At 51.9% G+C, this 13,066-nt stretch overlaps 1 protein-coding gene across 1 annotated transcript in view; it reads left to right on the top strand.

Annotated features, from left to right (window-relative positions):
- The first annotated feature begins 578 nt into the window (after positions 1-578).
- LOC128336063 (sarcoplasmic/endoplasmic reticulum calcium ATPase 3) overlaps positions 579-13,066 on the top strand; it is a 102,797-nt gene continuing 90,309 nt past the window's right edge. The window contains exon 1 of the mRNA XM_053275201.1: positions 579-1,140. Coding sequence (XP_053131176.1) covers positions 1,023-1,140 — 118 coding nt within the window. The 5' untranslated portion in view covers positions 579-1,022. The remainder of the gene's footprint in view (positions 1,141-13,066) is intronic.

Genomic DNA, 13,066 nt, shown 5'->3' with positions numbered 1-13,066 from the left:
GCCTCCCTTCCTTTTTGCTTTCCCCAGTCCGTCGGCCTGCCCCTACCCCTATGCAGAAATCTGTCTGCATCGTCTCAAGCTCTACAAGCAACTGTGCCTTGGACAGGTGTCCGGCAGGGGCAGCAGAAATCCAACCGGTGCAGCCTCCCTGCTGCTACATAGGGGGAGGACCGTTTTGCCACGCAGGTGGCAAGGAGGAAGGCTCAAGCAAAAACCGCCCTGAGCCATTTTTGGAAGGGCGGTATCGACACTTGAATACATACAGACATACATAATAAGACAAGAGTACACGCGTCCATTCGAGCGCAGCGCACACCTTTCCCGGTCCTCGCGCGCGAGCGAGGGAGATGCAAATGAGCAGGCTCGCCTGGGCCAATGGCAGGCGCGCAGGCCGGCCTCCGGAGAGCGCCGGAGCCAATGGGGAGGCGGCAGGTAGCTTGTGAATGGGGGCCGGCCGGCCTAAGGGGGCGGAGCCCGGCGCCGGAGGGCGAGCATCGGCAAAGGGCGAGCGGTCCAAGGGAGCCGGGGGGGGGGACGCCTCCCCCTGCGCGCGCGCGGGCGGAGGAGGAGGAGGAGGAGGAGAGGAGGGGAGGAAGCCGTGGGCGGGGCAGCCCCACCTCGCCCCCCCCCCCCCCCGGCGCCGCAGCAGCAACAGAGCAGAAAGTAACTTTGCCGGGCGCGGGATGGCAGCGGCGGCGGGGAGAAGCCGGGCGCGCAGGCAGTGAACGCCCGTCGGCGGCGGCGGAGAGCAGAGGCGGGCGGCCCCCGCGGAGGCAGCAGGGCAGAGAGGCAGAGCGCGCCCCCCGCCCGCCCGCCCGCCCGCCCGCCAGCTGGGAGGGCGCCCCGGCGGCCGGCCGTCGGCGGGGCAGGAGCGCACGGCTTGGAGAGGTGCCTGGCGGGGCTGAGCGGCTGCGCTCCGGCGCAGGGAGCAGCCAGCGCGCCCTCGCCGTCCCCGGCGGCCAGCCTTCCCGCCGCCCGCGGGCTCCTGGCTCGGGGCGGAGAGGGGCGCCCCGCCGGCCGCCATGGAGGGCGCGCACAGCCTGGCCGCCGACGAGGCGCTGCGCCGCTTCGAGGTGCGGGAGAGCTGCGGGCTGAGCGCCGAGCAGGTCCGGCGGCAGCGGGAGAAGTACGGCCCCAACGGTGAGTCCCGTCCCGTCCCGCTGCTGCGGGGGCTTGTGGTGTGGGGCGGGAGGCGCGCTGCCCTGCCCGGTGGGGCGACTCGGAAGCCAGCGGGGCAGGCGCGGCGGCGGCGGCGGGGGGGCCGTTCTGGTCCTCTAGGGCTGGGGGCGGTGAGCCCTGCCCAGTGGCTGGCTTGCCTCCCCTTGCTAGGGCGGACACGTAAGATGTGGGCCCCCGGCTCGCCCCCCCCCCCAGGAATGCGCCTGGCCCCTGCTGGGTTTTGGGACCTGGCGGATGCTGGCAAGGCTGGTTAGTTAGGGGTCAGGCAGAGGCGGCCCTTCACGGAGGGGGTGACCTCAGGCAGCGGGTTACCGGGGGGGGGCCGGTGGGGTGGCCAGCTGCCCCCCCCGCCCCACAGCTGCCACTGGAGGAGTAGCGCTTTGGGAGGGATCGGGCCCTTCAAAGCATTGCCGAGCTTGGGAAAGGGGGCCCGGCGGGTGCCTCGACCCCTGGGCTCAAGCAGCGACCTCCTCCTGCGTCCACATTCGCCATCCCGGGGGCCACAGGGGCCTAACTCGGACCGAAGCCGTTCCCGGAGAGATTCCGGGTCCCGCCGTTCCCCCCAGAATCGAGCCTCTTAAGACGTCCCAGGTTGCTTTGGAGAGTGGTCAGGAGTTCCCGGAGACCTTGGCGGGCTGGCAGCCCTACCTCCCAAGGTTGTTGTGTGGGCAGAAAGAAGCGGGGCGATGATGCCTGCTTCCCGGAGCTAATTGGAGGAGTGGTGGTAGCCTTGCCCATTCTGGAGCTGTTCCTGGCGATGGTTTTCTTGTCATTATTGTCTTCTGTATTCCCCTGGCCACCCCCCAGATCGAGCTATTGCTGTGAATTTATCTGAATCCAAGACTAGCACCCCACCTTGTTTGATTTTGGTAACTGGGAGCTCACCTTGAATTCGTGGTGCTCTTACTGCTGGGAAAATACAGGTATAATCTGGATTTTAATCTGGATTTTTAAAGGGCTCCTCTTAGATTCAGTTGTGTTCTGTTCAGGTAAATCTACAGGGTCGCTTTCTGGAGTCAGGAGTCCTTTCTCCAGGCTGGTGTTGGAAACTCTGCTAGGTAGATGCTTCTGGGAAGCCCACAAGGTCAGAATTGCCTTCCCTTGTTTGTTTCCAGTCTCTGGCCTTGGGAGGTATACTTCCCTTAGATATGGAGGTTCAGTTCTGAACTAGAGCAGCCAATAAGAGCAGCCCTGCTGGGTCCATCAAGTCCAGTATCCTGTTTCCAAGAGGGGACAGCCAGGTTCTTTGGGAAGTCCATACGCAGGGCATGAAGACAAGAACAATCCCTGAGTGCTTGTCTGTCTTCCGGTATTTTATAGATGTAGTGCCTCTGAACCTGGAGGCTCCATTTTAACTGTCGCTACTCATATGGTGTCTATGGGCAGCGACTGAAGCTATATGGAAAGACCGTCACTCAGAGGCAGAATCCCCGCATTGCTAGCCCTGCTGAGATGTCAGGGATCGAACCCGGGGTGTTCTGCATGCAAAACAGGGCTCTGTTATTGAGCTATATGGCCTCTGCCTGTGCCTATGAAGCTGCCTTGTACAGAGTCTGACTTTGGGCCCATCTAGCCAAATATTGACTGCTCTGACTGACAGCAGCTCCGGTCAACTTTGCCACCAGGCCTCTGTGGAACAGAAAGTGCTGAAAGTTCAGGCGTCAAAACACACACTTGGCCACGGAGTGGCTTGAGAAAGTCGCTCCCCCCGTTGCTCGTCTCGGTCCTTCCACTTGGGGAATGCCTCGGAAAGTTGTTGCTGATAGCGGACACTCCTCCTTGGCACACAACGGGCATGGTTACACGGTTGGGGCTACCTGCAGAGTAAACATAACATAGGAAACATAGGAAGCTGCCATATACTGAGTCAGACCCTTGGTCCCTCTAGTTGAGTATTGTCTTCACAGACTGGCAGCGGCTTCTCCAGGGTTGCAGGCAGGAGTCTCTCTCTGGTTGGAGATGCTGCCAGGGAGGGAACTGGGAACCTTCAGCTCTTCCCAGAGCAGCCCCCTTATCCCCTGAGGGGGAATCTCTTCCAGTGCTCACACTTCTAGTCTCCCTTTCATATGCAACCAGGGCGGACCCTGCTTAGCTAAGGGGACCAGTCCTGCTTGTGACCACCAGACCAGCTTTCCTCTCCTAAAAAGATCTCAAGTACAGAGCCAGGAAAGATCTCAGGGAATTTAGGAAGCTGCCATATACTGAGTCAGACCCTTGGTCCACCTAGCTCAGTCTTGTCTTCACAGACTGGCAGCAGCTTCTCCCAGGTGGCAGGCAGGAGCCTCTCTCCCAGCCCTGTCTCGTTGGAGATGCTGCTGCCAGGGAGGGAACTGGGAACCTTCAGCTCTTCCCAGAGCGGCTCCATCATCCCCTGAAGGGGGAATCTCTCCCAGTGCTCACACTTCTCGTCTCCCTTTCATAATGCAACCAGGGCAGACCCTGCTTAGCTATGGGGACAAGTCATGCTGGCGACCACCAGACCAGCTCTCCTCTCCAGCTTGTTCTGCAGCAGGGCCCAGATCCCACTGTTGCCTAGACAAATCTCTCTACCTTCTCCTCTCCTCCCATGGGAGGCTGTTTGCAAAAGAGAACCAAAAGCTGGGAGCGAGAAGATGGTTAGCTACGGAAGCGTCAAAGTGCCGGGGAAGGCTAGAATTCTCTGTTGTGTCAGTCTATGGACACAGGGCGCTGCCTTCCCAAGGAGTCAGACCCTTGCTTTATCTAGCCTAGTATCAGCAACACTGGCTGGCAGCAGCCCCTCAGGTCTTGAGGGAGGGTTCTTTCCTGACATCTGCTTCCCGAAAACCTTTCAGCTGGACATTCAGGGAGTTGCAAATGGTCTGGTCGCCTGCGGCGAGCAGGGATTCTCCCCAGAGGACCAGACTAGACAATGATTCTGTCAAAACATTCCCCCTCCCTTTTCTAGGTTACTGATGCTGCCTAAATGACAAGGACAGTTATGCCAACGTGGTCTAGTGGTTAGAGTGCTGGACTAGAACCGGGGAGACCCAAGTTCAAATCCCCCTTCAGCCAGGATACTTGCTGGGTGACTCTGGGCCCGTCTCAGCCTAACCTACTTCACAGGGTTGTTGTGAAAGAGAAACTCAAGTCTGTCGTACACCGCTCTGGGCTCCTGGGAGGAAGAGCGGGATATAATATAAATGTAGCAGTAATAGTAGTAGTAGTAATAATAATAATAATGCCACCAGGCAGGCTAGGGGTTTAATTTGCTGGACGGTGCACTTCTGCAAAATTAGGCTCCCAGAACTGGTGGCAGAACTTATTGGTCTAGATGGACCAATGTTCTGACTCACTAGAAGGCAACTTCATAGATTAATTGGCTGCGTGCATGTCTTGGGGGTCAGAGTGCCAGCTTTTCATATTATTATTATTATTTTTACATTTATATCCCGCTCTTCCTCCAAGGAGCCCAGAGCGGTGTACTACAGACTTGAGTTCCTCTTTCACAACAACCCTGTGAGGTAGGCTAGGCTGAGGGAGAAGTGACTGGCCCAGAGTCACCCAGCTAGTCTCATGGCTGAAGGGGGATTTGAACTCGGGTCTCCCCGGTCCTAGTCCAGCACTCTCACCACTACACCACGCTGGCTCCAAGGTGCATTGGCACCTCACTTTCCCCAGAAACTTTCCTGGCACGAGCTCTCTTTTTCTTCAGTCTTCTGAGCAGAACGTTTATTTACCCAAAACGTTTACGGAGGATTACTTCTTGGTTTTTTTATTTCTTCCTCTCATGGTGGTTGTTTTTTTAGTTTGATGTCCATACTTAAGTTTGCCTTCATTGTGTGATTTGTGCGAAAGATGTATATGAATTCGCAAGCCATCTTAGGATCATAGGAAGCTGCCATATACTGAGTCAGACTCTTGGTCTATCTAGCTCAGTATTGTCTACCCAGACTGGCAGCGGCTTCTCCCAGGTTGCAGGCAGGAGTCTCTCTCCCAGCCCTGTCTTGGAGATGCTGCCAGGGAAGGAACTTGGAGCATAGTTGCTCTTCCCAGAGCAGCTCCATCCCCTAAGGGGGGAATCTCTTCCAGTGCTGACACTTCTAGTCTCCCTTTCATATGCAACCAGGGCGGACCCTGCTTAGCTAAGGAGACAAGTCCTGCTTGCGACCACCAGACCAGCTTTCCTTTCCTAAAAAGATCTCAAGTACAGAGCCAGGAAAGATCTTAGGGAATATAGGAAGCTGCCATCTACTGAGTCAGGCCCTTGGTCCACCTAGCTCAGTATTGTCTTCACAGACTGGCAGCGGCTTCTCCCAGGTTGTAGGCAGGAGTCTCTCTCAGCTCTACCTTGGAGATGCCGCCGGGGAGGGAACTTGGAAGCAGGCAGATGCTCTTCCCAAAGCAGTCCCATTATCCCCTGAGGGGCATATCTTACAATGCTCACACATGTCGTCTCCCATTCAAATGCAATCCAGGGTGGACCCAGCTTAGCGAAGAGGCCAATTCATGCTTGCTGCCACAAGACCAGCTCTTAGGACCTTACCAATTGGGATATGCGTGCCGATGAAGCAAAACCCCATATAAAGAAACTAAAAAAATCCCATTGGACGAATTATGTTCTTGGGCGTTGGCTGAAGTCTACGAAATGCGAAAATAGGGCTTTTCTGCCCGGAATCTGCTCTGGGGTGACCATTTTTGTGGACTGCTGTTCATTTCTTTTACAGGTGAAACTCAGAAAATTAGAATATCGTGCAAAAGTCTATTAATTTCAGTCATGCAAATTAAAAGGTGAAACTGATCTATGAGGCAGACGCATTACATGCAAAGCGAGATCAGTCCAGCCTTAATTGGTTATCATTGTGACGTTCATGGCGTACAGCTCGTGAGAACCCCAAATCCACAATCCCAGAAAACTAGAATATTGCATGGAACCAAGAAGACAAGGATTGCAGAATCGAACAATATCGGACCTCTGAAAAGTAGAAGCATGCCTATGTATTCAGTACTCGGTTTGGGCTCCTTTTGCAGCAATGACTGCCTCCATGCGGCGTGGCATGGATGCTCTCAGCCTGTGGCACTGAGGAGGTGTTATGGAAGACCAGGATGCTTCCTTAGCGGCCTTCAGCTCTTCTGCATGGTTTGGTCTCATGTCTCTCATCCTTCTCTTGGCAATGCCCCATAGATTCTCTATGGGGTCAGGTCAGGCGAGTTTGCTGGCCAATCAAGCACAGTACACTGTCTACTTTTCAGAGGTCCGATACTGTTCGATTCTACAATCCTTGTCTTCTTGGTTCCATGTCATATTCTAATTTTCTGGGATTGTGGATTTGGGGTTTTCACGAGCTATACGCCATGATCATCACAATGATAACAAATTAAGGCTGGACTTCTCTCGCTTTGCATGTAATGCGTCTGTCTCATAGATCAGTTTCACCTTTTAATCTGCATGACTGAAATTAATAGACTTTTGCACGATATTCTAATTTTCCGAGTTTCACCTGTGGGTGTGCTGCTTTTATGTAACTTTAAGGATTGCCTTGCTTTATGTATATTGGACCTTCTTGTTCTGGTCCGAGTGCTATAACCTGTGAAGTAATCGGTCGGAAGTCATCCCTGCCAGGGGAGGGGAAAGTGTGCCACGTTTGGGGTCTTGGTGGCCAAGTGACTTTAACTTCCCGTTCTGAGATTGCCTGCTCATCCTTGGGTATATATTTAGATAACTCTTCTTAAAAATACAGTTTTTACCCATGGCTGGACAGAGGGCAACAGAGGATCAGTCCATTGGTGGACTTTACGCTTCGGAGTAAAGGGGTTGGATGGAGAGAGGCGAAAACTATGTCACAAGGTTGAAAGCAAGAGAAGCCGTCAAACCGCTGCTTGGTGGAGTGAAAAGTCATCTGGACACCAGCGTGATGGCAGATGCTTCAGGGCCGATGGCTGGTGGTGAAAATTGGGCGGAATAAAAACAACTTCTGGCTGTGCTTAAAGAGGGAGAGTGTGGTGAGCAGGTCTTGTGGTCGCGACCATGAATGGTCACCTTTCCTAAGCAGGGTCTGCCATGGTTTACATTGGAATGGGAGGCCACATGTGAGCCCTGGAAGAGATTCCCTCTCAGGGGATGGAGCCGATCTGGGAAGAGCTGAAGGTTCCCAGTTCCCTCCCTGGCAGCATCTCCAAGGAGAGAGGGCTGGGAGAGAGACTCCTGCCTGTAACCTTGGAGAAGCCGCTGCCAGTCTGTGAAGACAATACTCAGCTAGGTGGACCAAGGGTCTGACTCAGTATATGGCAGCTTCCTATGTTCCTAAGTAGAAGGGGCACATCTTAGAATTTGATGCTTGGGGTGGTGGAAGTGGACATGGAAAGGGTTTGCTCTCGCTTGTACAAGACTCAAACTGGCAGTCATCCAGTCAGCATGATCACCAGGTGGGTGAGGGGTGTGTGTGTGTGTGTGTGTTCAACTGGCCTTTGTCACACAGCTCAGGATTAGCATACGGAACTCCCCGACACAAGATGCAATGACAACCACTGACTGCGACGGCTTTAAAAGGGCATTCAGATCAACTGACAGAGAAGGTGCAGGTGTGGTTGCCGCTCGGCAGAGGTTTCTGGGAGCCCATGAGTGGTGTGAAATTTTTGTTGTTCAAAAACAAACACGGGTGGGACTCTCCACCGAGAGGGTGCGTAACCGCACCTGAGTCAATGTTTGTCTAATTTTAAGAAGCCGGTTGGAAAGGTCCTTTTTGGCCCAGCCAATATTTGCATATGCAAATGGCGTTGACGAAGCCGAAGCGGAGCGAGTGTGCTGGGAGACGTGAAGCAGATGGAGGAAGGGATGTGGCAGGGTTTTATACAAACCGTAAACTAAATTAAGTTTTGAGAAGCAATTTGTGATCATCTGCGCGTCCTTTTTATAGAGGCACTTTTTTTTTTTTTTAAAGGGAAGGCTAAATATTGTCGAGCGGAGAGGAGTTGTCTGTGCGGGTTCTAGACTGGCAAAGCTCCTTTTCAGAACATAGGAAGCTGCCGTATACTGAGTCAGACCATTGATCTATCTTGCTCAGTATTGTCTTCAGACTGGCAGCGGCTTCTCCCAGGTGGCAGGCAGGAGTCTCTCTCCCAGCCCTGTCTCGTTGGAGATGCTGCCAGGGAGGGAACTGGGAACCTTCAGCTCTTCCCTGAGTGGCCCCATTATCCCCTGAGGGGGAATCTCTTCCAGTGCTCACACTTCTAGTCTCCCTTTCATATGCAACCAGGGTGGACCCTGCTTAGCTAAGGGGACAAGTCATGCTTGCGACCACAAGACCAGCTTTCCTCTCCTAAAAGGATCTCAAGTACAGAGCCAGGAAAGATCTTAGGGAATGTAAGAAGCTGCCATCTACTGAGTCAGACCCTTGGTCCACCTAGCTCAGTATTGTCTTCACAGACTGGCAGTGGCTTCTCCCAGGTTGCAGGCAGGAGTCTCTCTCCCAGCCCTCTCTCGTTGGAGATGCTGTCAGGGAGGGAACTGGGAACTTTCTGCATGCAAGCAGGCAGGTTCCCTTCCCAGAGCGGCCCCGTCCCCTAAGGGGAAGATCCCCCAGTGCTCACACGTGGAGTCTCCCATTCAAATCCAAACCAGGGTGGGCCCTGCTTATCGAAGGGGAGCCTTCATGCTTGCTCCCACAACAAGACCTCCTTTCCGCTGTTTTGGTCTCGATACCTTCAGAATCTGTCACCTTTCCCCTCCCATAGGTCTCTTTGGACAGCTCGGCCGGCAATTCCTGAACTCGCTCCAAATTTAAGTGGTTTTACAGGTTTGACTTGGAAGCTGGAGGGGAACCGAGAGGCTCCGTCATCCCCGGCAGGATCGGACCTTTTCAATCTCCTCTTCTGCTTTCTGCAGTTGTCGTCTAGGGTGCAGTTTTCCTTAAAAGAAAAAAAGAAAAAACAAAGTTTCTCAAGACTAGGGCTGTTCTCCTTCGGCCTTCCAGCTGTTGGACTACAACTCCCATCATCCCTGACTATTTGCCACTGTGGCGGAGGAGGATGGGAGTTGTAGTAGATATGTAGCTACGGGTACATAGCTTGGGAGTGTTTCTGGACCCAGGCCTCACTCTGGTTTCTTAGGTTGAGGCCATGGCCAGGAGCGCTTTCGATCGACTTCGCTCTGTTTTTGTGAACTGCCTAGAACCTTTGGAGGTTCTAGGTATACCAAATAAATAAACTGAAATGAAATAATAAAGCGCCCTGCAGCAGCAGCGGGCGGGCTAGGGTTGTGTGTGCAACTCTGCTCCAGAAGTGGTGTCTGCACCGGAGACCAAACTCCTGCAGTGCGTCCGCGGCAGTTGACAAGTGTGGAAGAACTCGCCGTTCCTGGGAGGAGAGAAGAGCTGGTCTTGTGGTCGCAAGCATGACTTGTCCACATAGCTAAGCAGGGTCTGCCCTGGTTGCATATGAAAGGGAGACCACATGTGTGAGCCCTGGAAGAGATTCCCCCTCCGGGGATGGAGCTGAAGGTTCCCAGTTCCCTCCCTGGCAGCATCTCCAACGAGATAGGGCTGGGAGAGAGACTCCTGCTTCCTGCAGCCTTGGAGAAGCCGCTGCCAGCCTGGGTTGACAATACTGAGCTAGGTGGACCAAGGGTCTGACTCAGTATATGGCAGCTTCCTATATCCCCCGAGATCTTTCCTGGCTCTGTACTTGAGATCTTTTTAGGAGAGGAAAGCTGGTCTGGTGGTCGCAAGCAGGACTTGTCCCCTTAGCTAAGCAGGGTCTGCCCTGGTTGCATATGAAAGGGAGACTAGAAGTGTGAGCACTGCAAGAGATTCCCCCTCAGGGGATGGAGCCGCTCTGGGAAGAGCAACAAGGCTCCAAGTTCCTTCCCTGGCAGCATCTCCAACGAGATGGGGCTGGGAGAGAGACTCCTGCCTGCAACCTGGGAGAAGCCGCTGCCAGTCTGTGAAGACAATACTGAGCTAGGTGGACCAAGGGTCTGACTCCGTATATGGCAGCTTCCTATGTTCCTAACCTCGAGAGCGTCTTGAGCGTTGAATCAAGCGCTCGGTCCGTGGCCGCGTGTGCTTGTGTTTATTTATTTATTTAAAAATATTTATACCCCGTTCCTCTAGTGCTCACAACAAGAAGATAGAGACAAGATACAATAAAAGTAATAAAATTATTTTTTTGAAATTTGATTTTTATTAGTTTTTAACAATAATCATCACATCCATAATAAACACAATTGGACTTCCCGCGCACCTCTTTTCGTGAAATAAAAACTGTAAAGTTTACCTTATTATAATATTAATTTAAAAAACCACAAATTTAAAGCTTAAAGAAAAAAGAAAAAAACGTTCGTCTACCCAACCTGCATTAGTAATAAAATTAGTAATAAAATTAACTGAAGTAATAAAATTAACTGAATTGAGCCAAAAAAAAAAAATGGTCAGATTAAAAAGCACAATCATTCTTTGGTTCAAATTAAAGGTTATTTTAAAAGCTAAACCTGGAAAATTATAAAAAGCTAAAGAACCTACCAGATATAACAACGACAACAACAACAAACTAGTAACAACAACAACAACATTGACAATAAAATTCAGCCATCCCAGGTCCTTGGGAAGGACTCGATGTCTGGATAAAACAAACCAGTCAATAATACCTGTCTGTGTTAATTAATAATAATAATAATAATAATAATAATAATAATAAATAATAAATTGAGCATTAAAAAGATTCCTTAAAAAGGTGCGTTTTAAGAACACTGAGGGAGGGAGCAGGGCGAAGCTCTTCAGGGAGGGCATTCCAAAGCCAAGGGGCCACGACCGAAAAGGCCCTGCCTCTAGTCCCCGCTAGAGACAGCTACAGCCCACAGCCGTTCGTGTTGTGGGTTGTGATGCTGACCCTGCAATCCGAAGCATCGTGATGGATCAGAGGAGAGTGAGTCTTGTGGTTGCTGCCTGCCTGGATGGTTCCCTTGGCTAAGAAGGGTCTACTCTGGCTTGCATCTGGATGGGAGACTATATGTGAGCCCCGGAGGAGATTCCCCTTGGCGGATGGGGAAGCTCAGTGGGAGAGTCCCAAGTTGGAACTCTGGCAACACCTCCAGGTAGGGCTGGGGAAGACGGAGAGCTAGTAATAGGGAGGGTAAGCTGTTTGCCGCCATGGTGGGTCCCGAGAGTGTTACAGCACCATCGCCCCCGAGAGTGTTACAGCACCATCGCCCCCGAGAGTGTTACAGCACCATCGCCCATAAATGTGGTGGGCGCAGAGGTGGTCTTGGGGTCAGCCTTTTAGCCATCCGTGCCCATTCAAGTGCTATCCCTGCTGTGTCAAAACCTTTTGATGGAAAGGGACCACCTTGTATATGGTACACAAGTATGGAGTATGGCACTAGGCCCGAGTTCAAATCCTGAGTTCAAATCCCCGAGGCCCGAGTTCAAATCCCCGTTCAGCCACGCAACTCACTGAGCCAGTCACTTCTCTCTTAGCCTCGCCTGCCTCACCGAGTGGTTGTAGGGGATAAACATGCAACCCTTATCTAGGCTCTTTGGAGGAAGAGTGTGATACGGACGTAGTAAACAAAAACCAACCCACTACCCCATCATCCCCGTCCATGCTGGCCTTTGATCAGAATCGCAGGGGGCGATGGGAGTTGTAGTGCCACCAGTGCTCCCTCTCAGAGGGAGTCCCAGATGTGGTTGACTACAACTCCCAGAATCCTCAAGCAAAGGCTATTGCAGTTGGGGGATGCTGGGAGTTGTAGTCGTCAACATCCGGGAATCCCTCTTAGAGGGAATGCTGAGTCCCAAATTTGGACGTGGAAACCAATTTTTTTTTTTAAACTTTGAATTGTATGACTCCTGCTTCATTTTCCTGCTTTTTAACCTGTTAGCTACATGTTGTTTGTAAATGAAATAAACCTAGCCAGGCACATCACGCTGGGCTCCTTGGAGGAAAAGCGGGATATAAATGTGTATTTATTTTTTTAAAAGTCTTAATGCGATTCCCTTTCTTGGTCCTTTTGTGGGGGTGGGGGGGGGGGTGGAAGGAGACTCTGTGCTCCCCCCCACCCATTTTACAGTCTCAATTACTCAAATGAGAGATGGATAGTTATGATGGATGATTCCATGGTGAAAGTGACTCATTTAGAAATTACTGGAATGTGTATTGTAAAAAAAAAAAAAAGTTTCTTTGGAATGGCATTTATTTCTAATTTTCTAATTAAAAGGAGGTTGTTGCCGCATTCTGGCCTGCGTTCAAAACCCGAGCCGAGCCAACCTTAAAGTGACTCACCGCCATCCCAACGCCTCTTGGGTGTCTTGGCAAGACAGATCCACTGTGCCAAAATCTTTGGAGAGGGTCCAGTTTGTGGCAGGTTATCACATAATAAATGTGGTTGTGGGAACGCAGCCCAGTTTATCATCTGGAATCTTCCACTGGGTGCTTGAAACCAGGGAGGTGACCCTTCTCACAGGTGATGATTTGGGCCATTTTAAAGGCACAGTGTTCCTCCTGAAATGTCGTGTCAGCGCTCGGGGACCCAGCGTCAAATCCCAGTTCACCCCTTGCCCACTTATTTCCAGAATGGACAATATTGTACAGCACCGGGTTTCGGGCAGAACTGAATCCACTCCTCTTCAGCTCTGAGTGAATTGATTTCCACTTTTACTGCATCTACAGGTGAAACTCGGAAAATCAGAATATCGTGCAGAAGTCCATTAATTTCAGTCATGCAAATTAAAAGGTGAAACTGATCTATGAGACAGACGCATTACATGCAAAGCGAGAGAAGTCCAGCCTTAATTTGTTATCATTGTGATGATCATGGCGTACAGCTCATGAGAACCCCAAATCCACAATCCCAGAAAATTAGAATATTCCATGGAACCAAGAAGACAAGGATTGAAGAATAGAACAATATCGGACCTCCGAAAAGTATACAGTG

This window comes from Hemicordylus capensis, chromosome 12 (assembly GCF_027244095.1).
Source record: "Hemicordylus capensis ecotype Gifberg chromosome 12, rHemCap1.1.pri, whole genome shotgun sequence".
Classification (NCBI taxonomy): domain Eukaryota; kingdom Metazoa; phylum Chordata; class Lepidosauria; order Squamata; family Cordylidae; genus Hemicordylus; species Hemicordylus capensis.
Note: the sequence above shows the minus strand (reverse complement) of the source record. Positions and strands in the feature narration are given on the sequence as shown.